This window comes from Gymnodraco acuticeps, unplaced genomic scaffold, assembly GCF_902827175.1.
Source record: "Gymnodraco acuticeps unplaced genomic scaffold, fGymAcu1.1, whole genome shotgun sequence".
Taxonomy (NCBI): domain Eukaryota; kingdom Metazoa; phylum Chordata; class Actinopteri; order Perciformes; family Bathydraconidae; genus Gymnodraco; species Gymnodraco acuticeps.
Genome location: NW_022992205.1, coordinates 352,806 through 379,009, shown reverse-complemented (window position 1 = coordinate 379,009; position 26,204 = coordinate 352,806). Strand labels below are relative to the sequence as shown.

The window sequence follows — 26,204 nt, the reverse complement described above, 5'->3', positions numbered from 1 at the left end:
CGAGCTGCTGTTAGTTAAACTGAAAAGCTTCGCTCTGATTGGCTGAATCCAGATGCTGAGCTCGGGCCCCGACGTACTTAACAGGTTTCAAATCGACAAATTTAACCTAACTGATGCAAACGTGCTGCACATTAATTTAAATGTAACCTCATTGATACCCGAGGTTCAAAGAAGCAGACTTTGAATCCTTTATTTGACTGAACAGTGAGGTACATTTACCTGAGTAGAAACATTTGTTTCCTTATACATTATTGGTAATTTTGTATTTTATTTGATAGATTACAGTGAAGGAGAGAGAGTGACGGATATGACTTGTAACCAACTGAGGAAAGTAACTAAGTACAATTACTCTAATACTATACTTTATGGAGGATTTTAATTGTATGCTACTTGTTATCTCTCTACTTCATTACTTTTCAAGGGGACAAATTGTACTTTTTGCTTTGCAGATTCATATTTTAGAAAACCTTTTTTTATGAAGTGCAAGGCATTGTTATGCAATATATGAAACAACCCAGCAATATAAATACATATTAAAGTAGCTCCAATGCAGCCAATATTAAACAGCATCTTACTGCATCATTGATAATAACTGATAAAGATATAATATAATAACATATGATAATGCAAAGACTAAACACTGGTACTTTACCTTTTATATTTTAGTACCTTTACTTGATTATACTTGCACACTTTACTTAAACTTAAATGCAGGATTTTTACTCGTAAAAAGTATTTTTAAATTGAGGTATAAGTACTTTTACTTCAGTAAAAGTCTCTATTTTTCTTCAATAACTAACAACGCAACAACAGTCCAAAGGATGTTGAGGTTACATTGCGAGCAGCGTTAACAGTCAGCAAACATTGCACCATTTTTTTAAATGACTACATTTACGAGAAATGTTATAGTTCAAATGATAGAAATGTTCAGTGGTGCAGTCTAAAAGTCATGTCATAAACGTAAAAAGGTCAATTGAACAGTCTCATAAATGTGTACTTCGAACTTGATGCCTGTTTCATTTCTCAGTGACAAATGAGCCACTAAGAATAATGATCTGACCGAACCCAAGGACTGTAGAAGTACTCAGCTTATTTACTTCACAATATACAAAAACTCAGTTTCAATTATAAGTTGTGCTATCAAAGTTTTACTTAGTATTTGCATTAAAATAATACTTATAGAACCATTTTAGAGTTGTGTAAATTACATTATTTGATTTGAACCATTGATGCATTAATATGTTCATCACTTTGATGTTTAAAAACGTTAAGCTAATAAAAAGGTTTTAACAGTTGGCTAGTTCACGTTTGAGGATTGTTTAAGTATTGTCTTTAACTAATAATAATTTATTATCAATTTGTTGTTCATTTTATTTTATGTTTTAATAATAACTGAAAAGTTATTGGTAACTGAAGTTGTTGTTGAGTGAAAAGTACAATATTTTGATTGAGTAGAAGTATCATAAAGTAGCATAAAAGTACTATTGTGCACGAAAGTGTGCAAGAATGTGTGTGTGTTAAGATTCCTTTCTAAACCGACTTAACGCACAAACACACACACACACACACACGCATGTTTCTTCACCTCTGTATCTCCATTGGCTGCTGCTGATGAATGGGCGAGTTGTTGACCAATCAGCAGCATGTGACTGGTGAATATCTAACCGCTCAGCATCAGCTGGAAACACTCTGACTTTCCCAGCGTCACACACACTTTTACACACAAACACACTCACTGTCAGTGACAGAGGCTCCGTAAATAATCCCACACTCATCATTCTGCTGAATATCCTTTACCGTCTGTCATCATGAACAGCAAAGAACAGATCAGGTAAGAAAACACTTTATTTACATCTTATTTAAACTATTTATTGTTGTGCTGTTGTCTCTCACAACACAACACTCATTGTTTACTAAAATGTTTGGATTGTGACCGCTCATAATTTTATATGAGTAGTTCAACAAATAGTATTTCCATTCAGTAATTCACAAGAAAATGTACAAAGGAGGGGAAGGTTGGATAAAAAGCCTCATAATATGTTTGTTTTTTTCTACTAATTCTCTGTTAATGCGCTTATGGCCACTCAGATTTATCCTTGGATGACTAGTTATTGTTAGACGGACCTTATTACAGCTGTAATTATGCTTTATGAATCAGAAATATTTCCTTAACTGTAAACTCAGTGAAGGAAAACAAGACTTTGGGGAAATTGGTAGTAAGAAGTGGGCATTTTAGAGGAAAGGAGAAACAAATCATGCTCTTTTGTAAATACTGGTTACCTTTGGGGTACAGCACTAAGTAATTATGGTATAAATTATCTTAAAATTATAACTATGTGTGTTTGTGACTCTTCAGTTGCACATTGCATTGTATCCAAATACCTAATAATTATTGCTGTCAGTTTAAACATCAAACAAACTCACTCTTGAGTCTTTACCAGATTATATAAATCCAGCTGTTATTAAAAACTGCAGAGATACACCTCCTAACCTGTGTGACTTGTAAAGTTAAAGTATAGGTGATTTTATATGATGATGTAACCAAGATGTAATATTTGTTAATTTTTTTATTTTACGCTAGAAAACCTCCTGAGTTCAAGATGATTTGTTATAAATATTTTATATTTTACAAGAAATTAAAAAAGAAAATGATTTTGAAACTAAAATCCAATAGTAAATGATATTAGTTAACTCACTGACGAGGGATCAGGACTTCAAACTGATGGCACTTGTCCCTATAGCCTGTTTTAAATTGAAGTTGTCTGAGGTCCTTACCACCAGCTGCTCTTGCAGTAATAAGTAGTCTACCTTACTTACTGTCCCAAATGGGCACAATGTAGTGACTGCTTTTCGTCTTTTGTCTTTATTGTGTTCTCTGTATTTTACATGTCTGTGTTATGTGTAAGAATGTGTAACGTTGCTGCCTTCTTGGCCAGGTCAGCATTGTAAATGAGATGTTATCTCAATACTTTTATCTGGTTAAATAAAGGTTAAGAAAGAAAGAGGACTTCAAAAATGTATTCTTCATTAAACTGTATATTTACCATATTTACATGCTGCTCACTGGTTAGGTGTATTCAAGGTTTATGATGCTCATATCACTCTGGTTCCATAAGGAGAATCGTGTTAAATGCTTGGCTGGCTTTTGTAAAACATAAAATAATATGTAATAGTAAAATATAAGGGACAGTTAAAATGTAAACATGCAATGACTCGTAAGGCATGGATTTGAATTGCACAATATATTGTTTGTGTGTGTGTGTGTTTGTGTGTGTGTGTGTGTGTGTGTGTGTGTGTGTGTGTGTTGTGTGTGTGTGTGTGTGTGTGTGTGTGTGTGTGTGTGTGTGTGTGTGTGTGTGTGTGTGTGTGTGTGTGTCTGCTATGAGTCTTCCAGTGATATAAGCATATCAGTTTTTCTTGCCTCTGTTGTAATGTTTAACAACACAGCATCTAATCTCATTGACCCTTAACAATAAACTGTTCCTGCAGTCATGACGACTACCAGAAGACAGCTGATTGGCTGAAGTCCCAGACGAAGCACCGCCCCAAGGTGGCGATCATCTGCGGGTCGGGCCTGGGGGTGCTCGCTGATACGCTCAAGTGTCAGGACTCCTTTGCCTACTCTGACATACCGGGCTTCCCCCATAGCACAGGTTCTGCTGATTTACTGTTATATAGTGCTTACATCCTCGGGATTAACTGCTTAACACAAATCAAATCCATCTATACCTGTAAATTAAGTGTCATTTTCTAAGAGATGTTTATTTATTCATGAAAAGTCAGATTTTGTATGTAGAACTTCTGAGACTTTCAGTACTTTCTGTGCAACTGGTAAGTTAATAGCATCACAGTTGCCTGGTTACAAGTTGATGTACTGTATATCATGTGTGGGTTAACTAGCATGACTGTACCTGTGTCTCACCTGAACCCCCACTCTGTGCTGCAGTGCAGGGTCACGCAGGGCGGCTGGTTTTCGGGGAGCTGAAGGGGAAGACATGTGTGTGCATGCAGGGCCGCTTCCACATGTATGAAGGCCATTCACTCTGCAAGGTAAACAAACACACAGACACACACACATACATTTGCATAACTTACATTAAAGAATAGTTTGTCTATTTGCCAATATTTAGAACACTCATCTATTTATGGTAAATATGATGCTACTACTATACTGTCTGTTTTCAAATCTGACAAATCCTCATACCAGCCCACCAGAGGCTCACTAGTTAACACACAGTATCATTTATTTAATCTGTACCAATTGTAAGAACGAAAACAGTTCAGTTTTTGGGGGTTATGTGCAAACCCATGGTACCAATCACAATGTTTCCTTTCAACCACTTCTGGGTATTGCACTTTATCTTAATTCTTAAATGTTTTTTTGTGCTATAATAAACTTGCCTAGCCTATAAATCCAATGCACCTCGTACAATTGCGCAAGGCAAACAGCAAATTCTCATATTTATACTCTTGTTTGTGTACAAATGAAAGAAACTAAATATGGTGTGCTAATGAACAACTTCCAAGTTACAAGTCTTTGATTTTGTAACTGTTAGAAAGACCTAAGCTAGCTGTTTCCATCAATTTCTAGTCTTTAAGCTAAGCTAAGTTAGCATCCTGTTAACATTGGCATCATGCTGCAGTGTTTGGGAGGCAGTGAGGGTTCAACAGGCGCGTTCACACCGCAGTACTTTTCCCACTTTAGTTCCGATATAGTTCCAAAATGTCGCGTTCACACCAAACAGAGTCGGAACTAAAACTAGAAAATGCATTTCCTTCAGAAAATGCGTGTGAATGCTGTAAACTGTGAACATTTGTGGCTGAATTTAGCTGAAAATGCAGAAAAAGCAGAATATTTTATTAGCTGAATGGTAGTTGCTTTTAGCTACAAAAACCAAGTAAGTGTGTTGCTGAACTTAATGGAGAAATGCAGAAAAGTGAAATGATTTAAATCAAATTGTTACAGCTCAAATGCATTGCAATGACTTTGTTGAAAACTTGAAAGTGAAATGTTAAACTGGATGAGTAGGACAATAGTGAAGAGGCTTAATATTTAAAAGAAAAGGTTTAAAAAAGTTATAAACAACAACATGTATAGCCTCAATGTCCTAAAATAGCTGAATAATCTAATAGTTGAATGGTTTCTGCAGCTGAAAATAGGCTGAAGGAGTTAAATATCCAATAGCGTGGCATGGGAAAATAATTAGGGGAAGCCAATAATACGTCCTTTCTTTTGGGTCGGGGGTCAATGCAATAACGTAACCAGATGAGTGATTACAGCACCCGGTATCATTTTACACACATTTGTATCATACAGATGCAGGACTTACACACACCTGTTATCTAACCCAGGGGTTCCCAACCTTTATTGTGCCAAGGACCGGCAGATACATAAAAAAAAAATCGCGGACCGGTTGTCAATTTTAACTGATTTTAATATGTACTCACCACCAGCAGGTAGCAACAGAGGCTAATTGTATGTAACAGCCTGAACAAATACTAGAACAATATGCATCCAAAACATATTAACAACGTTTAAAAAAGAACAGGTGTCGTTTTTTGGTTTTTCAGAAAAACCGAAAACCAAAAAACCGACGTTATTCAGTTTTTAAACCAAAACGGGAAAACAGATAAATCAACGTTTTGGTTTTGTTTGTATGATTTACGGATAATCCAGTGATTGGAAAACGAGGAGAAGGCGCATTATGAAGGAGGTGTGTGTGTGTGTGTGTGTGTGTGTGTGTGTGTGTGTGTGTGTGTGTGTGTGTGTGTGTGTGTGTGTGGTGTGTGTGTGTGTGTGTGTGTGTGTGTGTGTGTGTGTGTGGTGTGTGTGTGTGTGTGTGTGTGTGTGTGTGTGTGTGTGTGTGTGTGTGTGTGTGTGTGTGTGTGTGTGTGTGTGACACTGGCATTTGTTTTCAAAAGATATTATGATAGTGACGTTCGTTCCGGTGCATGTCCGACAGCATTTAGCACTACATCGAGATTAAGATTAAACTAATTTATTTTGGGAACACCCGCATATATGCTACCTATGGAGTTAGCAGATGTGTGTAAATTACTGTTCATGGTCATTTGAAAACAAATGCCGGTGTCGGACAGACACAAACACAGAGCTGAGGTGAGCACACACACACACATCATGCGCCTTGGTGACTGGACATCTCCTTCATAAAACTAATAAAAGGGGGAGTAATCGGGCAGTTCGATGTGTGTAGAGATGTGTGTAGAGGTGTGTGTGGTTAACACGTAGCAGCCTGCAGTCACTCGCTGTTCTGATGAAGGTAAACACAGCGAAGGCGGTGCGTAAAAAGGCACAGCTCTCGGCGCGCTGGTGCTGCACTTCTCAGAAGCGGAGTTACACGTCCCGCTGCCTGCAGCCATTTCATGAAGTGAAGGAGGTTTTCCTTCTATAAAACAGCTGCGGGCAGCAGATACCGTGAGAGTCCCGGACATGAATTCATAGATCAAGGCAGACTGGTTTACTCTCCTGTTTTGCCAATCCGGTGCTTAAACAAAGGCAAGGCAAGTTTATTTATATAGCACTTTTCAACACAAGGCAATTCAAAGTGCTTTACAAAAAAATGAAAGACATTAAGAAAATGGCATTTAAAATCAGTCATTAATTAGAAAAGCTAATAAAATAAACATATAGCTCTACACCCCTGGCCGACATGTCCTTAAAAGGAAGTCTGAGTTTGAAATATATCTCAAATAATGTATGCACTGCCATTTCCCCACATAAACATAACAGTCTGCAATTAAACGGTTGTCTCCTGTGCGCTCCTCTTCCTACTTGGCGCACCGGTAACTTTCTCGTGCGTACAAGAGGCTGAGACCAGGCTGAGCCGCCGAATCCCTCGGAACATCATAAAAGCCATTTTCAACGGTTATCTGGTGAAAGATTAACTAGGCTACTGGAGGAAATAATATGACTGGTATAGGTGCGATATTATGATAACATATTTTTATATATTTATAATTCTGCAAATATTACGATAAACTCACAGCTATTTCGCAGCCCGGCAGTAACACCTCCGCGGCCCTGATCTAACCGACAGGTCCGCACGCACTCTCCAGACAAAACTCTAATAAGCATTCATTCACAAACTAAATCAGGAGACCTTTAACGTCTTACGTCTGATTCGCTCCTTTTTTCCTCTCTGTACACAGCTCCAGTTTGGGCATTGGCCTGTCATCAGATTGTATTTGTTGTTACTGCTGTAGCGGAAGTTTAGTACAATTATTTTTGATTAAATACTCCAAATCTCCACCCTCCATAATTGCACTTGCTTCAGTTGCTTGCTACTTTCTAACGGCGGTGAGAGTGGACGCTATCTATCTTATATCGATTAGATTTATGATTCGAAAATTATAAAAGTAGACATGTGGATATTATCCGACTGAACAAAACTTGCATTTATCAAACAGGTTTGTTTTCCACTGACCTTATTTCGAGCTATTTTCCAAAATCCTATGGAGAAATCCCATTGCTTTTTTGTCGAGGGAAACCGAGCGCAGCTTACTTCCGGGTTTTAGGATGCGTCACTGCAACACTAAATTGATGCGATTTGATTGGATTGTGAGGCCAGCCGCCTCTGGCTTCCCTTAGCATGGCCCTGACTAATCACAGGTTGGCAGGGGCATGACGTGAGCCTTGTCTGATTGGTCAATCCCTCCATTTTTTTTTCACCAAGGGAAGCCAATTTCGGATGGCCTCCTCTCGCAACAGAGTGCAATCTACTGTTTCACCATAACATCTAGAGGGGAGCTGTTTCACTCTTTGTAAAATACTCAATGAGAATGGGGGAGAGACGGGCCGGCAGCAACACACAACAAAGAATTTCCGAAACTAAACTAGGCCCAAGTGTTTTTATTTATTTATTAAAATTAAAACTACAATCCGAAAAAACAGGGGAAGCCTGGCTTCCCTTGGCCTCCAGGAGAAAACGCCACTGTAAATATCAGATGTAAGTAGTAGTGAATGAATGTGTATTAAGAAGAGAAAATAAAGTAAAAAGGCTTGGGAAAGCAGCAGAATAATTTGACTGCAAACTTTTCGACTAAAACCATACGTCACCAATAATGTATAAAATATGTGGAACATGTTGAAGTCAGTATGAAGTCTCCATCAGACAGAAAATAATAGGCTGAGACAGTCTGTTAAAGATCAAATGCAAAGCTTTTTGTATAATTGCCAGTACAATCAAAATCATATAGCTACAACACTATCTAAGATATTGCAGTATTAAAATTGGAGATAATATGAGTCTGGCAATGCGCAATATTAATTTTGTTCAACCCCCAACACCAAGTCCGACGATTTATTTTCTCCGCCGCTCCTCCGCAAGATGGCGGCGCGTGACGTCAGATGTGCCTAACATATTTCCACCCGGCTTATCATGTCTGATTCTGAGTCGGAGGCCACCCAATATCTGGAGTATGTTGTCGACATCCAACCATATCTATACGAGCCTCTGATGTCGAAGAGGAAATACAAGGAAACGTCACCTGATATCACCGATGAAAGTGCTGATGGCGATGATTCAAGTTCGCCATCTGAGGAAGAGGCCGAGTGTAAAGGAATATTTTGGTCTTGTTAAAGTATATAGAGTTTAGTGATTTGTCCTCGGGAATCTGTTTAATGGTTAAAGTGTATTCCTGCCTGTAATGTGATCCATAGCTTCTCAGGAAGACACAGGTCAAGAGGTCATCTGATGTATTGTGGGGGAGAAGCTTGGCTCATGTGGGTTTACAATGCAACGAGTCTATGTCTCGACATCTGGCATGCATTAAAGGAAAACCCGCGTGTTTTAGGGCCCTCCTCTTCTCTTTGTATAGATGGGTGCTTGGCGCTTTTGGGGCAGAGTTTGCTGGTATCTTACAGGAGAACTGTGATATGCTGTGAACTCTCCGGCCGCTGAGGCTCTCAATAAATATCAGTGTATTGACAGGCGAATCCAGTTTCACTCATTTCATGATTGGCTCAACATTGCTGCAAAGAAGTTTTAACTTCACACCGAGGGTGCTGAGAATTGGTGTAGATGTGGAAACTGCCAGACCATGCCTACAAGACGAGAAAACAAGTGCTGCCACAACTATGGGAAAGTGAAGGAAGAGATGGGAGAAGAAGTCCGCATCACCGACTGTAGGATGTTCGACATTTTCCGTTATGAGTGGAGGAGCGATGAATGAGCTGCAGATAAACTACAATGCTAACAGTGAATTAGCCCCGAGCGAAACATGCTAACCTATCACTCCTAGCGCCCTTATTACTTATAGCTCCACATCCAACACATTGTTTATGATCGTAAAGACACAGAATCTAACGGTGCCCACCTCTATAAGCAATAACACTGCAATTCCGTTATCTGCGTTATCTGCTGTGCTTTGAAATCTAATCAAAAGTTGTTTACCTCAATTCTTTGGCGTTTCTGCATTGCCCGGCTCTTTCGTTCTTTCAGTGGTTTCTTGTGCTGAAATATGGAGGGGACGGCTCCGGGTTTCAGCCTCCGACGTGCTATTAATGCTTCTCCACCAACAGACTTCATGATAGCAGGATCAACGTCGTATGCATCACACGCGAAGTGGTCAGAACACAACTTGCTCCATTTTGTCGGTTGCCATCCAACACGATTCACTAAAAAAATCAATTTTTTTGCGGATGATTTGGTCTTTGGGAAATGCATGTAAAACTCTCCCAGATCCCGCACCGTTCGTACAACAAAAAGCTCAACAATAACCCATGTTAATTCAGTTTTCTTTTCGAAAAACATGTGACCGAGACTGCCGAGTCGGGATATTTGGTCCAGAGACTGTTTGGCCACTATTACGTCACGCGCGCGGAGGCTGCTGGGAATTACATGTCAGAAATTCAGACGGCTTTGGGTCGAGTTTTGGATCAATAAAAAGCTTTTTTTTGGGTGTATTATCTCGATTTAAATAAAATAAAAAATACAGGCAGTCTTAAAAACAACATTTCTATAAAAATGTAGCATATTTGGAAGCTTTGCATTTGACCTTTAAAGTCCAGTGTTTTTGTCAGTGTTTGTTTCTGTTCCTGAGCACCTAATCATAACAAATAATCATAACACCTGTGTGAGCCCAGAGATCAGAGGTTTCAATCTGCCCAGCAACACCATGGATACCAACTGTAGCACTGAGTCCCCTTAAAGATCAAATGCAAAGCTTTTTGTATAATTGCCAGTAAAATCGAAATCATATAGCTACAACACTATCTAAGATATTGCAGTATTAAAATCGGAGATAATATGAGTCTGGCAATGCGCAATATTAATTTTGTTCAACCCCCAACACCAAGTCCGACGATTTATTTTCTCCGCCGCTCCTCCGCAAGATGGCGGCGCGTGACGTCAGATGTGCCAAACATATTTCCACCTGGCTTATCAATCACAGCGGCTTCCGCCGATAGTACAACTAGTTTCGTCTATCATGTCTGATTCTGAGTAGACTATAGACTAAAAGCTTTAGGAATCCAAACTATAACATATAATAAGTACCCTGTATCAAGATTGATGCAAAACAAGGGAAATTTGACCTTTTTAGAGAGGTTTAGAAAAATAAAGTCCAGGCGCTCTGAGTGAGCCTCTGAATTAGCCCCGAGCGAAAAATGCTCGCAGCGGCTTCCGCCGATAGTACAACTTAGTTTCGTCTATCATGTCTGATTCTGAGTCGGAGGCCACCCAATATCTGGAGTATGTTGTCGACATCCAACCATATATATACGAGCCTCTGATGTCGAAGAGGAAATACAAGGAAACGTCACCTGATATCACCGATGAAAGTGCTGATGGCGATGATTCAAGTTCGCCATCTGAGGAAGAGGCCGAGGGTGCTGAGAATTGGTGTAGATGTGGAAACTGCCAGACCATGCCTACAAGCCGAGAAAACAAGTGCTGCCACAACTATGGGAAAGTGAAGGAAGAGATGGGAGAAGAAGTCCGCATCACCGACTGTAGGACGTTCGACATTTTCCGTTATGAGTGGAGGAGCGATGAATGAGCTGCAGATAAACTACAATGCTAACAGTGAATTAGCCCCGAGCGAAAAATGCTAACCTATCACTCCTAGCGCCCTTATTACTTATCCTAGCTCCACATCCAACACATTGTTTATGATCGTAAAGACACAGAATCTAACGGTGCCCACCTCTATAAGCAATACAACTGCAATTCCGTTATCTGCGTTATCTGCTGTGCTCCGTGCGCTTTGAAATCTAATCAAAAGTTGTTTACCTCAATTCTTTGGCGTTTCTGCATCGCCTGGCTCTTTCGTTCTTTCAGTGGTTTCTTGTGCTGAAATGTGGAGGGGACGGCTCCGGGTTTCAGCCTCCGACGTGCTATTAATGCTTCTCCACCAACAGACTTCATGATAGCAGGATCAACGTCGTATGCATCACACGCGAAGTGGTCAGAACACAACTTGCTCCATTTTGTCGGTTGCCATCCAACACGATTCACTAAAAAAATCAATTTTTTGCGGATGATTTGGTCTTTGGGAAATGCATGTAAAACTCTCCCAGATCCCGCACCGTTCGTACAACAAAAAGCTCAACAATAACCCATGTTAATTCAGTTTTCTTTTCGAAAAACATGTGACCGAGACTGCCGAGTCGGGATATTTGGTCCAGAGACTGTTTGGCCACTATTACGCCACTATTACGCTGCTGGGAATTACATGTCAGAAATTCAGACGGCTTTGGGTCGAGTTTTGTGTATTATCTCGATTTAAATTTTTAAAAAAATACAGGCAGTCTTAAAAACAACATTTCTATAAAAATGTAGCATATTTGGAAGCTTTGCATTTGATCTTTAAGAATGCATTGAGGATTATATCTGACAATTTTGCCACTTGTTAAAAAACTATGGCTCTAATCAAAAAATTAACAGACCGTGAGCATCAGATATATGGTTTTTGGGGGTTTTGTGTGGTAAATGTGGAGATGGGAGCAGTTTGTCTAAAGTGTACTTCTCTCTGTTCTGAAGAAAGATCCGGATGTTTTTAACATGGGAATCAATTGGGAGCTAGGTGGACTTTTTGTCTCTTCATGCCCTCAACAGACATTTTGTTTAATATTTTTTCTTAATTATTTTTTATTTTCCAACCTAGGAGAGGTTTTCCTACGTTTTTCATGAAAAATTATGTCTGAGGAGTGTAGGGTTTGGGAATTATGGCAAGTTGAAAACATGTTTTTGGGCGAATTTCAAGCTGTCCTCCACTCTGTTTTGAGATCAAAGCACTCTAGACTTAACGAGCTGCTCCATCCACACTAATGTTAAAATCTGAAAAAAGCCTCTTTACTCCAAACTAAGTTAAATATCTCAAAAAGATATGAAAGATCTGAAGAACAGGTTTTATAGCTGAAGGTATTGTGATCATTTTAAAGTTGGAATTAAGTCTCTAGCTGAAAATATGTGGAAGGAAAAGCATTTGGCGCAAGGTATAGGTAAAAGAGGATTTGAAGGTTCCTCCCATTGACTTCCATGTTAAAAGAAATAGTATAAAAAGCTGAATATTTCAAAAAGTACGACATATTTTGAAAAAGTTGAAAGTTTCACATCGATTGCTGAAAAGGCTGAATAGTTTAATATTTGAATTGTTTCTGTAGCTAAAAGTATGCTGAAGTTATGGAGAGCCAATGTATTGGCTGAAATAAGAAGGGGAAGAATAAAGATCCGAAGAACTATAGTGGAATGCTATAAATAGCATTCACACTAATTAGTTCATGAGAACCTTTTAACCCCCATTTCCGTCCCTGCTAGAGAGCAGGGTTGCGTTCCGATAATCCAAAAATCAGCTCCTAAATTCTAACCCTATCTCCTATTCCTTGACCTCTGAGTGAAACGTCACGGGGTTAAGGGATAGTGGATAGGAGAATTCAAAAGGACTTAGGAGAAGAGACTGCGGTACTTTAGAGAATCCGAATGCACTTTCACTATCCGACGTGTTTATGATGCGACAGCGCACGTCATGAATGTGCATCTGCTGCTGTGGGGGAACTATGGAAACTACAGTTTTCTATAGCGGACTACAACATGGATGTATAATAAGAAGGAGGGACTACTGTAAACTCATCTAGAGACTCTGCACCGTGCTCTGATGCTGTTGTTTTATGCTTTATGAATGTGGACAACAGAGAAACATATTCTTCATGACCAAAGTTGGAATTGAAATAAAAAAGGAAAGTGAAACTTATGCTCGTCACCCTCTCCCTCCGGTCCACATTAATACAAATGATCCCAATACGTATGATTGTATGAACTATGAAAAGATCTTAAAATCAATACAAATGTATTTATTATAAACGTTAGTCCTTAACATAAGAGCACACACTCATCAGGTTCAGTTCAGTACAATTTATTTTAGTAATTTCGCCACTGGTAACAGCTGTTAGATCAGTATCACACTTTTCACCATTTCAGTGTTTCAATGTTTAATTTTGTTAACACAAAATAAATATAAACATATTCTTCATGACCAAAGTTGGAATTGAAATAAAAAAGGAAAGTGAAACTTATGCTTGTCACCGTCTCCCTACGTGCGTGCGTGCGTTTCCACATTTGTGAACCTGGCTCCGGTCATGCATGAGTTAGTCACATGCAGCCTTTTAGCAGACTGTTCAATGCTGCTATTGTTTCCCTTTATCACACACACACACACACACACACACACACACACACACACACACACACACACACACACACACACACACACACCACACACACACACACACACACACACACACACACACACACACACACACACACACACACACACACAGACACACACAGACTCTGTATGCTATGCTGATGATACCTGACTGTCCTCTAGTTGGCGCTCTATATCTATTAAAGCCGGTGTGTCCTTGGGCAAGACACTTCACCTGAACTTGCTCCTGTGGGTATTGTCCACAGTATCTGACCATTGCATGTATGATATATGTGTAATGTGTGTATATGTAAAGCGCTTTGAGTCATTGAAAAAGCGCTATAATAAATCTAAGGAATTATTATTAGATTATTATTATTAATTAATTATAGAAGCTCTGCCCAACACATTTTTTGAAAGTATTACAAAGGTTTTGAAAGAAATATCTGTCTCTGTCTGTTAATCAGACGACATTTCCAGTGCGAGTCTTCAAGCTGTTAGGGGTGGAGACTCTGATTGTGACAAACGCTGCCGGTTCATTGGCTGACGGCCTTCGACCCGGTGACATCATGATCATTAAAGACCACGTTAACTTCCCCGGGCTGGTCGGCATGAACCCGCTGTTCGGACCCAACGACGACAAGTGAGAAACGTGTATATACTTTTTTTAATATACTGAACAGATTGTTATGCTGTGCGTTTTGAACCCATTATGCATACAATGGTAGTTGGTACATATATTTTGACTTAGATACTCTGTGGCATTTGATCCGCTACTGTGTCAAATGTATAGTGACCTTACTGCATTAACAGCATTTCGATCTGATATGGTATCAGTTTAACACGGTACTGTATTACTCCTACAGGGAGTTATATCCAGTCATGCATGTAGTGAGGTTCAAGTTTATAGCGACCATATTATTCATATCCCAGGTATTACTCATTCAATTACATACTTCTTCACCTATATTTTCCTTGTTCTTAAAGAAAAAAGGGGTTGATGTATTGGACAGATTTCCTGGTTTCAACTATTATCTAATTAAAAGTATGAAGGCCAGCGGGCCACAGATTAATATTCCCCATGAATATATAAATGGGTTATGTCAAAAGTAAAAATATTTGTCACTCTGGCCCTTTTTATTGTTTCATATTTTCATGTTGCTTGTTAAAGGGGACCTATCATGCAAAATGCATTTTTGTACGTCTTTTATACATGAATATGTGTCCCCGCTGTGTCAGGGAACTCACCAAGTGTCAGAAAACACAACCCTCTCTTTTCCTCCATACCCAAATCTCTAAAAACGGGGCTGCAACGGATCTGATTATTATTTGAATTTTTCTGACGTCAGAAAAGGGGTGCTCCGCCTATATGGGCAACTCTCCACCTATCAGGGGAATGAGAGACCGCTCGAAAGCGCTGGAGACGCTGTAGTACATATGCCAGGCCTGTAAGTGGCGCTGTAGTCTGTCACAAAAGCAGAATCAGCCCTTGCAAAAACAGGGCTGGAAAAGAGCAAATAGAGCGAAATGAGGCATGGCTAAAATGCATTATCTGTTTGGTATTTTGAAGAAAAAAACTTCACAGACATGTTTTATATAGGTATGGCCCGACAATATATGTTTCAAATATAGCATGACAGGTCCACTTTAACTTAGCTGTCACAGTAACATTTTGAAGTGTGCTGCTTTGCGGTTGTTTTTATTTCAGTTGTTGTTTATCGTTTTGTTGTGTTCAGGTTCGGACCTCGTTTCCCAGCGATGTCTGGTTGCTATGACAAAGGTCTGCGCAGCTCAGCGATGGAGATCGGGAAGCAGCTGGGCGTGTCCAAGCTCATGCAGGAGGGCGTGTACGCCATGGTGGGAGGGCCCAACTTTGAATCCATCGCTGAGGCCCGGCTGCTGCACCGACTGGGAGTGGACGCTGTCGGTAAGATGTCAAAAACACTCAAATCACCATGATTCATCTTTTCTCAAAGCCTTTCAGGTAAAGAAAAAATATATACGGGTTGATCCTCTGAGGACCAGGAAGTCTTCTCTGAATTTATAACTCCTCGATTTATGATAGTGTCGGCATTAAATTCATGTTTTCTCTTGTGCTGAAAATATCAGGGACACGGATTTTCAGTCAGTTGGTTCGTAAACATAACTGCAACATAAATGCAACTTTTGAGAGCAATTACAACTAAAATAAGTCTAAAATATTCTATATATTTCACGTGGCACTGTACAAGACAGTTCGAGGTAGTATTCAAATCCACAGTATGTCAAAATACCAACAAAAAAATAAATGAAATGTTTTGAGGCTTTGTAGAAATTATTTTGTGAAGGTATGTACAATCAATATGAAAATGTGCATTTGTCTTAAAAACAAAAGTACTCAATGCAGAACATTTTAGAAAATCTCCAAATGTTTAAGATAAATTAAAGTAATCAAAAGAAAAAAAGCAAATCCTCACATTTTAGCAGTTCATCATAAAATGTCCTGAATAATGTTAATAAATACTCAGGACCTTAAATCGTGCTTATGTTTAGTTACTGAGAAAATGTACATTGTTTAATTACTGGCAGGGACACCATGGCTGGTAACGTCTGGTTATGAAAATTAGTAAACATTTATGTTGATACTACAGTGAAAGAAATTTAAAAAGTCCTAAAACCCGGAACTGAGTTAGCATTTTACCACTACGGGTTCCCTCGTCTCAGAGTCAATGGGATTTCTCCATAGGATTTTGGAAAATAGCTGGAAATAAGGTCTGTGGTTGACACAAATTGAAGAGACAGATCACGTTTTGTTCTACGACATTAAATACAACAGCAGTGACCCCACTGGGGATTTTTGAAGAGTTTGCGTGTCTGAAAAACGATGGTTGTTAACATGTGGCTGAATAGGACTACAGAAGTTGTTGAGGACGTTGTACGTCATTACGCCGAACACGTAAACACTCCCGCTAAGTTTGTTTGCCCCTGTTCTGCTTGAAAGCAAGTACATGCGGTCTTGCAAACTGTTAAAACAAACACTTCAACTTAAGTTGGCGTGACGTTGAAGTCGTGCGACCCTGCTGTAGTTCGTTTATAGCATAACTTTAGCATTTTGCTTCTGCTTTTTATGATTAGAAATTATAGAAGTCGGGTAGACATGTGGATATTATCCGGCTGAACAAAACGTGCATTTATCAAACAGGTTCGTTTTCCACAGACCTTATTTCGAGCTATTTTCCAAAATCCTATGGAGAAATCCCATTGCTTTTTTGTCGAGGGAACCCATGCGCAGCTTACTTGCGGGTAAATACGTCATCCCTGCACCACAGTATAGAGTGGCGAAGTCCCTCCCCTTCCGGTGGACCTCCATGGGACCTTATTTCGGAAAAATTATGTATTGAAGTCAATGGAGAGAGAAAGATTATTTTTCGATCCCGTTTGAATTGTGCCCGTTTGAATTGTGCCACAAATTACACATATGATGTTGATCTCTTTCGACTCCACTTTGAGCGAGAGAATTACTAACAAAGAATTACTAACAAAGCACTTATATACTAATAAAGGACTGGCTTATCTATAGCCAGTTGAGTAGCACTTGAAATGTTTGGCTCTATAAAACCTGATGTACTTATATTATTCTGTTTTCTTCAAGGTTGTGTCTTCCTGGTCGAATGTACTTATTGTAAGTCGCTTTGGATAAAAGCATCAGCTAAATGCAATGTAATGTAATTTAAAAGATAATTTTGCAAGTCAAAAAAAAAATATGTGTCGTAAAACTGTGAAGTAACACATTTGTTTGTGTGAAACGCTGAATGAACTACATCTCCGGTCTAGCAGAACAACACACGTCACCAAGATGGCCGTCACTACTGTCTTCTCAACAAAAGGATTGACTACCCTCACTATCACCACAATGAAACACGTCCAGAAGAATGTCATGCAAAGCTGCCTGCCTGCCTTCCTTTGATTCTCTCTGAACTGCCTGGTCTTTTTAATTTTTAATGTCAACCATTTGTGCAGATAGCGTGAAGTAGAAAAGATCGCAGATGCTAATGTAGCGTTAGTGTTAGCATTTCTCCCCTGGGCTTGAATTGTGTATTATAGAATGATCACACCGGTGTGACAGTACTCTTCAAAGGGTTCACGAAATATGACTACTACTCTTACTGTTTAACATCTTGGGTTACTTGATGTTAAGGCTAATACAAATGACAAGGCTGTAATGCTAACTAACGTGCTAGCTACTAGCTAGGTAGCTAACTTGATCCAGCCACTCCTGGTCCTTTCATCAGACGGGAAGCGAAAGAACGAGCAAGACCCATTGCTGGTATGATAACAACCTGGTACTAAGCACACAGGCATCTTGTTAAACTTATCTTATCTTAGCCAGCGCCATATAGATAGATTATATCTATATGGCGCTGATCTTAGCTATCTCTTAGTGGAGGAAAACAGTTATGACATCACTTACGCGACTCTGGGATTTGTAGTCTTTTGCGTATTTTTCATAGTCTTATATTACAACAGTTTTAAGACAAACTGTGACTTTTTTGACATGGAAATGATTTTTTAAGATTGACAAACATCATATGTGTAATTCATGGCACAATTCAAACGGGATCGAAAGACAAGTTTTCTCTCTTCATTGACTTCAATGCATTATTTTTCCTAGATAAGGTCCCATGGACCAGAAGTAGATGGGCGTGACTTCGCCACTCTATGGGCTCAGGAGAAGTTGCTTCCTATGCCCAGTTAGGAATCCAGAGTGTTGTAATTAATCTAAGAAATCTCAGAACGCAAAATCTTTAGGGCATAATCCTCTTTCATTTTGTGGATTATTACTTTCAGGGTGAGCTCACATTGAATACCTCTTTGATACCATGGTTGTGTTTTCTGAACATATATTTCAAGCAGATAATAGTTGGAGAAATATGAATTACCCCCTCATTTTAAATGAAGTAAAGATTATTTATGAACGAACTGAATCAGATAAACAGTACACTGATATAACCGTCTAAGTTATTGAATTAGTTTGAACCTTTATGAAAAATGTATAAATGTATATCATTTTTAAACTTGTGTTGTTTTTGTGTGTACAGGTATGAGTACAGCTCCTGAGGTTCTCGTGGCGATCCACTGCGGTCTGAGGGTGTTCGGCCTCTCTCTGATCACCAACAAGGTGAAACACTCGATCAATACGTCTGTGCTGATGGATTGTGACTGATAACATATCAAAGCTGCAGAACACAATATCACCAATACCTGGTTACTACAATGGTTAAGATTTATAGTTTCATTTATTTACTGACAACCCGTTTGTTTATTTGATCAGCAGATTATGTTATATAGAATCACACATTACCCTATATATTAGGGGATGAAAAGTTATAAGTTATGACAGAGTAATAGATCGATACGATAGATCGATGGATAGATAGATAGATTGTTTTGCATTTTAATAAATACTTTCTTTAGAACCCAGAATATAATATTAAATGCGTTGATATTTTCCTAAAAAGAAACATAAATTGGTCTCTTCATATTAACAAATCTGTCATATTAGAAGCTATGTCTAAAACAAAAGAATATATTAATTCAATTAAATTCAAATTTATTTATATAGCCCAATATCACAAATCCCATTTGTCTCAGAGGGCTTCACAAGATAAATGTGAAAATACCAATGAATAACACAATGACACAAATACAGATACAATACAGTAATTAAAATTCCATAAAATGAAGGGTCCATGAGGATGTTTAAAAGGGAGTTTAAAACCAGTCCTAACTGTACGCTGTTAGGACTTAATATACACCTTTAAATGTGTATATTAATATAATTACATACTTTAATAATTGGTCGATCACATGATTCATAGGGTAAACATTTACTCTAGCCTTGATTTATTTATTGATTAATTGATGGATGGGTTGTTGTCAGGTGCTGAAGAGCTACGAGGACACGGACAGTGTGAACCATGAGGGGGTGCTGGAGGTGAGCCGGCTGCGCTCTCAGACCGTTCAGCAGTTGGTGACCGAGCTGGTCAGCAGGATGGAGACCAACAACAACAATGCTGTCTGAACACACACATACACACACACACTGTGTATATATTTGATTGCTATATAAAAAATTGAGCTATTTCCTATTTTATCAACTTGTTATTTTTTACTTTTGGTGTAATAATAACCTTATTTATATCAAGATGGCGCTTAATAATAGTTACCTATCAGGGTACGTTTATGTGTAAGTATTCATGTATGATATTTAACGCTATTCCTATAAATTAATATAACGATGACCGATGTGTCTGAAGGTGCTTTAATATAAAAAGACAAAACATTTCTAAAGATTGTCCTCGTGTAAATTTTATTTTGTAAAAACATTCACTGACTTCTTGATCCATGTTAATCTAAATACTATCCTAGCTCCAAAATGGTGGAATGAGCTCCCACATCAGGACAGCAGAAAGCCTACACATCTTCCAGCGCAGACTGAAAACTCATATCTCTCGACTCCACTTCGAGCGATAGAATTACTATCAAAGCACTTATATACTAATAAAGGACTGGCTTATCTAAAGCCAGTTGAGTAGCACTTGAAATGTTTTGTCTCTATGAAACCTGATGTACTTATATGATTCTGTTTTCTTCAAGTTTGTATCTTCTTGGTCAAATGCACTCATTGTACTGTAAGTCGTTTTGGATAAAAGTGTCAGCTAAATGCAATGTAATGTAATGAATAAAACGAGCTGACAAACCTCCCACTTCCTGCATTTGTTAATCAACCAATCAGCGGCTGGGAGTGGGTGTTGCAGTTCCGCTAATGTCCACTAGAGGCTGCAGCAATTAAACCCTGACTATCAGAGTCAATGGGTTTTTTTAACTAGTTTTTGGAAAATAGCTCGAAATAATGTCTGTGGATGACCCAAATTTAAAATACGGAGACGCAGCAGTGACCCTGGTGATTTTTGAAGAGTTTACGTGTCTGAAAAACGATGGTTGTTAACAAGTGGCTGAATAGGACTACAGAAGTTGTCGAGGACGTTGTACGTCATTACGCCGAATACGTAAACACTCCCGCTAAGTTTGTTTTTCCCCTGTTCTGCATGAAAGCAAGTACCTGCGCTCTTGCAAACTGTTAAAACAAACACTTCAACTTGTACAATTTTGATTCTGTATTTTTGAACATCGATCTTAAGTTGGCTTGACGTTGAAGTCGTGCGACCCTGCTGTTGTTCGTTTATCATAACGTTAGCATTTCTCTTCTGGCGATTATATTTATGATTCGAAAATTATAAAAGTAGGGTAGACATGTGGATATTATACGGCTGAACAAAATGTGCATTTATCAAACAGGTTTGTTTTCCACAGATCTTATTTTTTACAATATTCCAAAATCCTATGGAGAAATCCCATTGTTTTTTTGTCGATGGAACCCATGCGCAGCTTACTTCCGGGTCGGGCTATGCAAATACATCATCACTGCACCACTCTATTGAAGTGAATAGTAATAACCCCGAAATTTGGTCAGGAACAGTTGATCCCTGAACAATCCCTGTAAGTGCCCATTTTCCAATGATGCATCAGTTGATAAGTTCAAAATCAGAATCTTTATTGATCCATGGCAGTGATACTGGGTTTCTTCACTTGTAGTACAAGTATCCTTGCAGTCATGTCGGCATTCAGGCAAATAGAACAAAGCAACAGCGCATGTTGTTGTGTTTTCCTATTCTTTTTCAACACAAAATGAAAGGTGCCGAATACTAACTGATTCTTAATATATTGGCAGTTTTCTGAAAAATTATGATGAATTGAAAAAAATGCTCTAAGGTTTTTGGAGGTTGTGAAGCAAAAGACAGATTGTGTTGGTTTGTAGGACAGAATACCTTCCTCTGGAAAAGTCAAATTATTCAGGTTGCAATAAACCCGATACGTTTATACTGAGACCAGAATCAAATAGGGGAATAGAGGGACTGTACTTCATTTACTATAAAAGCTAGACTTTTGAATGTTTCCTACTCAGGAATGCGGCTCCAACAGAAAGGTTTACTGTCTAATGATGATCAGTTTTGAGCAGGTCATATCTTACTCTGATTGGTTGAGGAAATTCAAAGAAAAACAGAATGTTTTCTTTTGATTTTCTCAGCATCAACAAACTGATTTTAAACCACAAGATCCCACCAGGAGAGGTAGGTTTGTTAAACCCACGTTTGAAACCCATGTTTGAAGAACAATGTTTTGCCTTTTCAGAGAGATTATACTAAATAGACTGCATAGAGAGCTAAGTTTCTCAACTGCTTCTTATAAAATCAGGAATATCTCTAAACTTCAGTGTTAATCTACTTTGTGTCTCCCTAAACAGGTGTGTTGTGTTGAGATCTACAGTATCCCTGTGTTTCCCATATCAGTGTGTCGATGACCTCTGAACTCTTTTTAGTGTCGCTGGTGGTTCTGCAGCTGGTTCTGCTGGTTCTTTTGAATCTTTGCTGGATCCTCAGATTCAGCAGAAACAGGTAAGAACCAACAGCCTGTGTAGAGACATCAGCAGCTAAAATCAGCTTTTAAAAGCTGCATTAACAATGGTAATAATAAGATTTGGCTGATTGTAGATTTTATTGCATTTCTGTGTTTAGTTTGGTTGAATCGGGTTGGTTTTCTCCCTCTTTATGAAATGTGAACACAAAAATTGAACTTGGGCATGTGGACCAAAACAACCACACTTAGACCCTTCAGAAGAATTGATCTTGGTACAAATCATGAACAAACGTGTTACACTTTACACATATGAAATAATGGCATAATACTGCGAAACCAATGCTTGCTGGTAGTAAGATAGAAAATAAATCACTCGCTGTCTATAACAATCTTAACCTTAACCCAGCAGAGGGGAAATGCAACACGTTAACATCTTTTCAACTCATTTGGACCAGAACAAAGTAACTTTGAGTAGCAAAGTGCCCTAAACAACACCAGAGTGTCTCCCAGCTCTGCAGGTCTGAATGTGTTCTGATTCCCCAGAAACCTCACTGAGCTGAGGGTCTCAGCAGGGCAACCCCTTCGTGTCCTGACCATCAGAACCAAACCAGACCAGGCCCAGCAACTGCTGGACCACCTGCTGGACCGAGTCTTCCTCCAGGTAGAACCTGGACCAGAGAATAGAGAGGAACTAGCGGCAGGGACTGGAGAGGATATTGAAGTACAACTTGAATCAGACTCTGGATCAGATACAGAAGTTTCTACCTCGGCTCCTCTTTCCAGCAGAGGTATTGTTTTAAAAAAACTTCTCTTAAGTAGACTGTAAATATAACCATTCATCACAAAAGACTACAATTACAGGAATCACATTTAAATAGTCAAATTATCAAATGCCGGTCATTTTAAAGCACTGGAAAGAGTCATGAAAGGATTTGTATTGTCATTTCATTGAAAGAGCTGAAAGTATTTAGAGTGTTTTCAGGAAAAAGACCACTTACAGTAATTTAGGCACCAAAGTACAAATAAAATCATCCGGTTGTCTAAAATAAAAGCCCTCAAACTTTTTTCTATGGACAGAATTTCCTTCATTTCATTCACAAGGCTTTTAGATAATATTTGCAGAACAGTATTGTGTAATACTGTTCTGCAAATGAAATGCCTCCATTGGACTCCTTTGTATACTTCCGAAACATAGTGACATCACTATGTAACACTCACACTTCTATTGGCTAGCGCCCCAAAACATTGTACCTGATAGGCTAAGGGGCGGGACATTTTTAAGCTATTGACCAATCACAACAGAGCCGGCCAGCTAACCAATCAGAGCAGACTGGGCTGGTGAAAAGAGGTGCTGCAGCACAGGCAGTATGAGAAAAATAAAGAGCTTTTTGAACATTAAAGCATGGAGACATGTCACAGTAGAAGCACCACATACAAATATGAACCTGAAAATGAGCAGAATAGGGCCTCTTTAACCATAGCTGTTATGCTCTACTCACGCATGCTGTGCAGTCGAAGCATTAAAGTGTCAACCAAATGGAAAATACTAGAATCAGTGAAAGGGTCGGATGGAGTGCACACGCAGATATGAGTTGAAGAATTGGTTCAATTGCAATAAAAGGAGTCAAAGTGTCATAAAGTTTCAAGCTCCCAGTAAATAGAGGCCCCCATTACAAAGTATAGGATCCTGACCATTTTGAAGTGATTTGGAGGTTTTTACCTGAAAGTATATAACCAGTAAATTAAGTATAAGATACAATCTACACGTGTTTAGGTATTACTGCCTTAACTTAACACTTTTAACGAGTATTTTCTTCATGAATGTAATGTTGTTCACGCAGCAGCAGCCACTGCTGTCACTGAGCAACACGTTCTCACTCCCAACCGTCACATGTTGACGGACGGTCAGGGCCCCTCCCCGTCACTCTATTACGTAAAGGGTACCCCTTGGAAGTCAGTTTTTAACGGGCAGGGCGTCCCATAGACCTTCATAGACCTCTCATAGCGTTGATAATAGACGCCATGAGAACGCTCCCCAGCAAATGCTACCCCGACGGTCGGTTGTTATTGTCAATATTAATATAATAATTATTTTGTAATAGTCACACTCGATTTTGCCGATGTTCTTGTTGCCCCAGCTGGTCGACACCTCTTTTTAGCAGAAACAAAGGCTACATTAATGTATTAAATCGATGTTAATCCATGTGTGTGGTTGTGGAATTAATGGATGTGCCGTTGTGCGATTGCGCAATGCAATAATTTACAAACTCTTCAACTACAACCCTAATTATATTTAAAAACATTTTAGAAGGCCTCACGAAATACTTTAATGTAAATTTTAATTTAAATGTGAAGGGATGTGTGTAATGTGGTGATTATTATTCACCCGCGGATCTATGGGTTGGGGTATTGTTGCGCACGGACATTATAGTTAACCGGACTTCCTGTTGATGTGAAATCCGAAAACATTTAAAAAAAAATAATAATACTTTATTCCGAGTGTGCTTGCTTTTCTCTTTGGAGGTCATCACATAACGGCATTGTAATACACGGTTCGGCTGCATTAAATATTACATATCTGCCGTAGTTCTATTTATAGAGCCCTGCTGAGAAGACTTCTAGACAAACAGGAATAACTGCCACCGAAACTTAATATGTGACGTGGATCATAAATATATCAGCAATCAAACAAAATCTTCAATTTCTCTTCACACAATATGTCTCCTTGCAGTATCAACACTAATTCGGCTGACTTTTATATTTGATCCAATCAGTATATTGGTATATGTACACCATAACGGTGCACAGCTGATAGAAAGGGACACCTGGTGGTTAAAGCACGTTATTGAAATGTAGGCTATTGTTTTTATTATTAGATATTAATAGGAGACACAAACAGACAAACTAATAAGGCTTTATTTAAACATTAAAGAATACTTTAGGTTAAGGTCTTATTTTGAATAAGAAAAAAGCTTTGGGGGTATACATATTAAGCCTGACAAAGTACTAATATATTGCTTTCCTGCAATGTTAACTACTGTATGTTTAAGCACTTATTTTAACTGATATTATACATATGTATTATACTCAGCTCTGGGAGTAAGTCCTACATGTGCAAGTCATGAGCAAGTCTCAAGTCTTGACCTACAAGTATCAAGCAAGTCCCAACAGTCACTGTGGTGAGAGTCAAGCAAGTCAAGTCATTGCTCAGGTTAAGCAAATCAAGTCAAGTCATACAAAAGTCTGATGAATAAGCCCAGTTTCCGCATTTAAATCAGTTAAAAGACAGTGGTTATGAAAATGGATTTAACCCACACTATGATCTTCATTACATACACAGTTAATCATTTGAAAACTAATTTAGACCGATGACAATCATATTAGATTCATATTAACCCCAGAACTGCAGACAATATAGCTAGGACTCAATCAAAATGTCTGTTCAAAAAGGCAGAATTCCAGGTAAGAAAATCATATGGCAAATGCCATTACCTACACATATTTAATTTAAATTTCTGTTAACACTAGAATATGGAGGACGGAACATGACTTAAGTATAAATAAATAAATGTATGAAGAAATACAGGAATAAATAAATACGTAAATAAATAAATAAATACAGGAATAAATAAATGACGAAATAAATACAGAAATAAATAAATGTTGAAATGAATACACAAATAAATAAATAAAAGAATAAATGCATAAATAAATGCATAAATAAATATGGAAATAAATACATCAATGTATAAATAAATAAATAAAAGTCGAAAATAAAACAGAACACACGTTATTATATATCTTTCATTTATTTCTACATTTACGCGACATACATTTATTTATTTATTTATGTATTTATGTGTCCGTATGCTAATGAGGTGGGCGGTCCTAACCTCAGTCTGAAGCAGGATTCGCCAATTGTTGGAGCCAGGCAGAAGCAATAGATTTGTGGCAAGTCACATCATGTCGAGCTGAGCCAAGTCCTCTATACATCGTTCCACATGAAACTGGACATAGTCTTTTGGTTCTCCGTTCTCTAAATGGTCTGCTAATGATCGTAAATGATCTCCAATGGCTCTTAA

The 26,204-nt window shown here is 38.5% G+C and overlaps 1 protein-coding gene across 1 annotated transcript; it reads left to right on the top strand.

The window, feature by feature from the left end:
* Window positions 1-1,713: 1,713 nt before the first annotated feature.
* pnp4a (purine nucleoside phosphorylase 4a) lies at window positions 1,714-20,141 on the top strand. The gene is made up of 7 exons (XM_034205634.1): window positions 1,714-1,831; window positions 3,490-3,653; window positions 3,947-4,050; window positions 14,133-14,308; window positions 15,402-15,592; window positions 18,744-18,823; window positions 19,586-20,141. Exons 1-7 carry the CDS (start codon window positions 1,809-1,811, stop codon window positions 19,724-19,726), a joined length of 879 nt encoding a protein of 292 aa, XP_034061525.1. The 5' UTR covers window positions 1,714-1,808; the 3' UTR covers window positions 19,727-20,141.
* The last annotated feature ends 6,063 nt before the right edge of the window (window positions 20,142-26,204 follow it).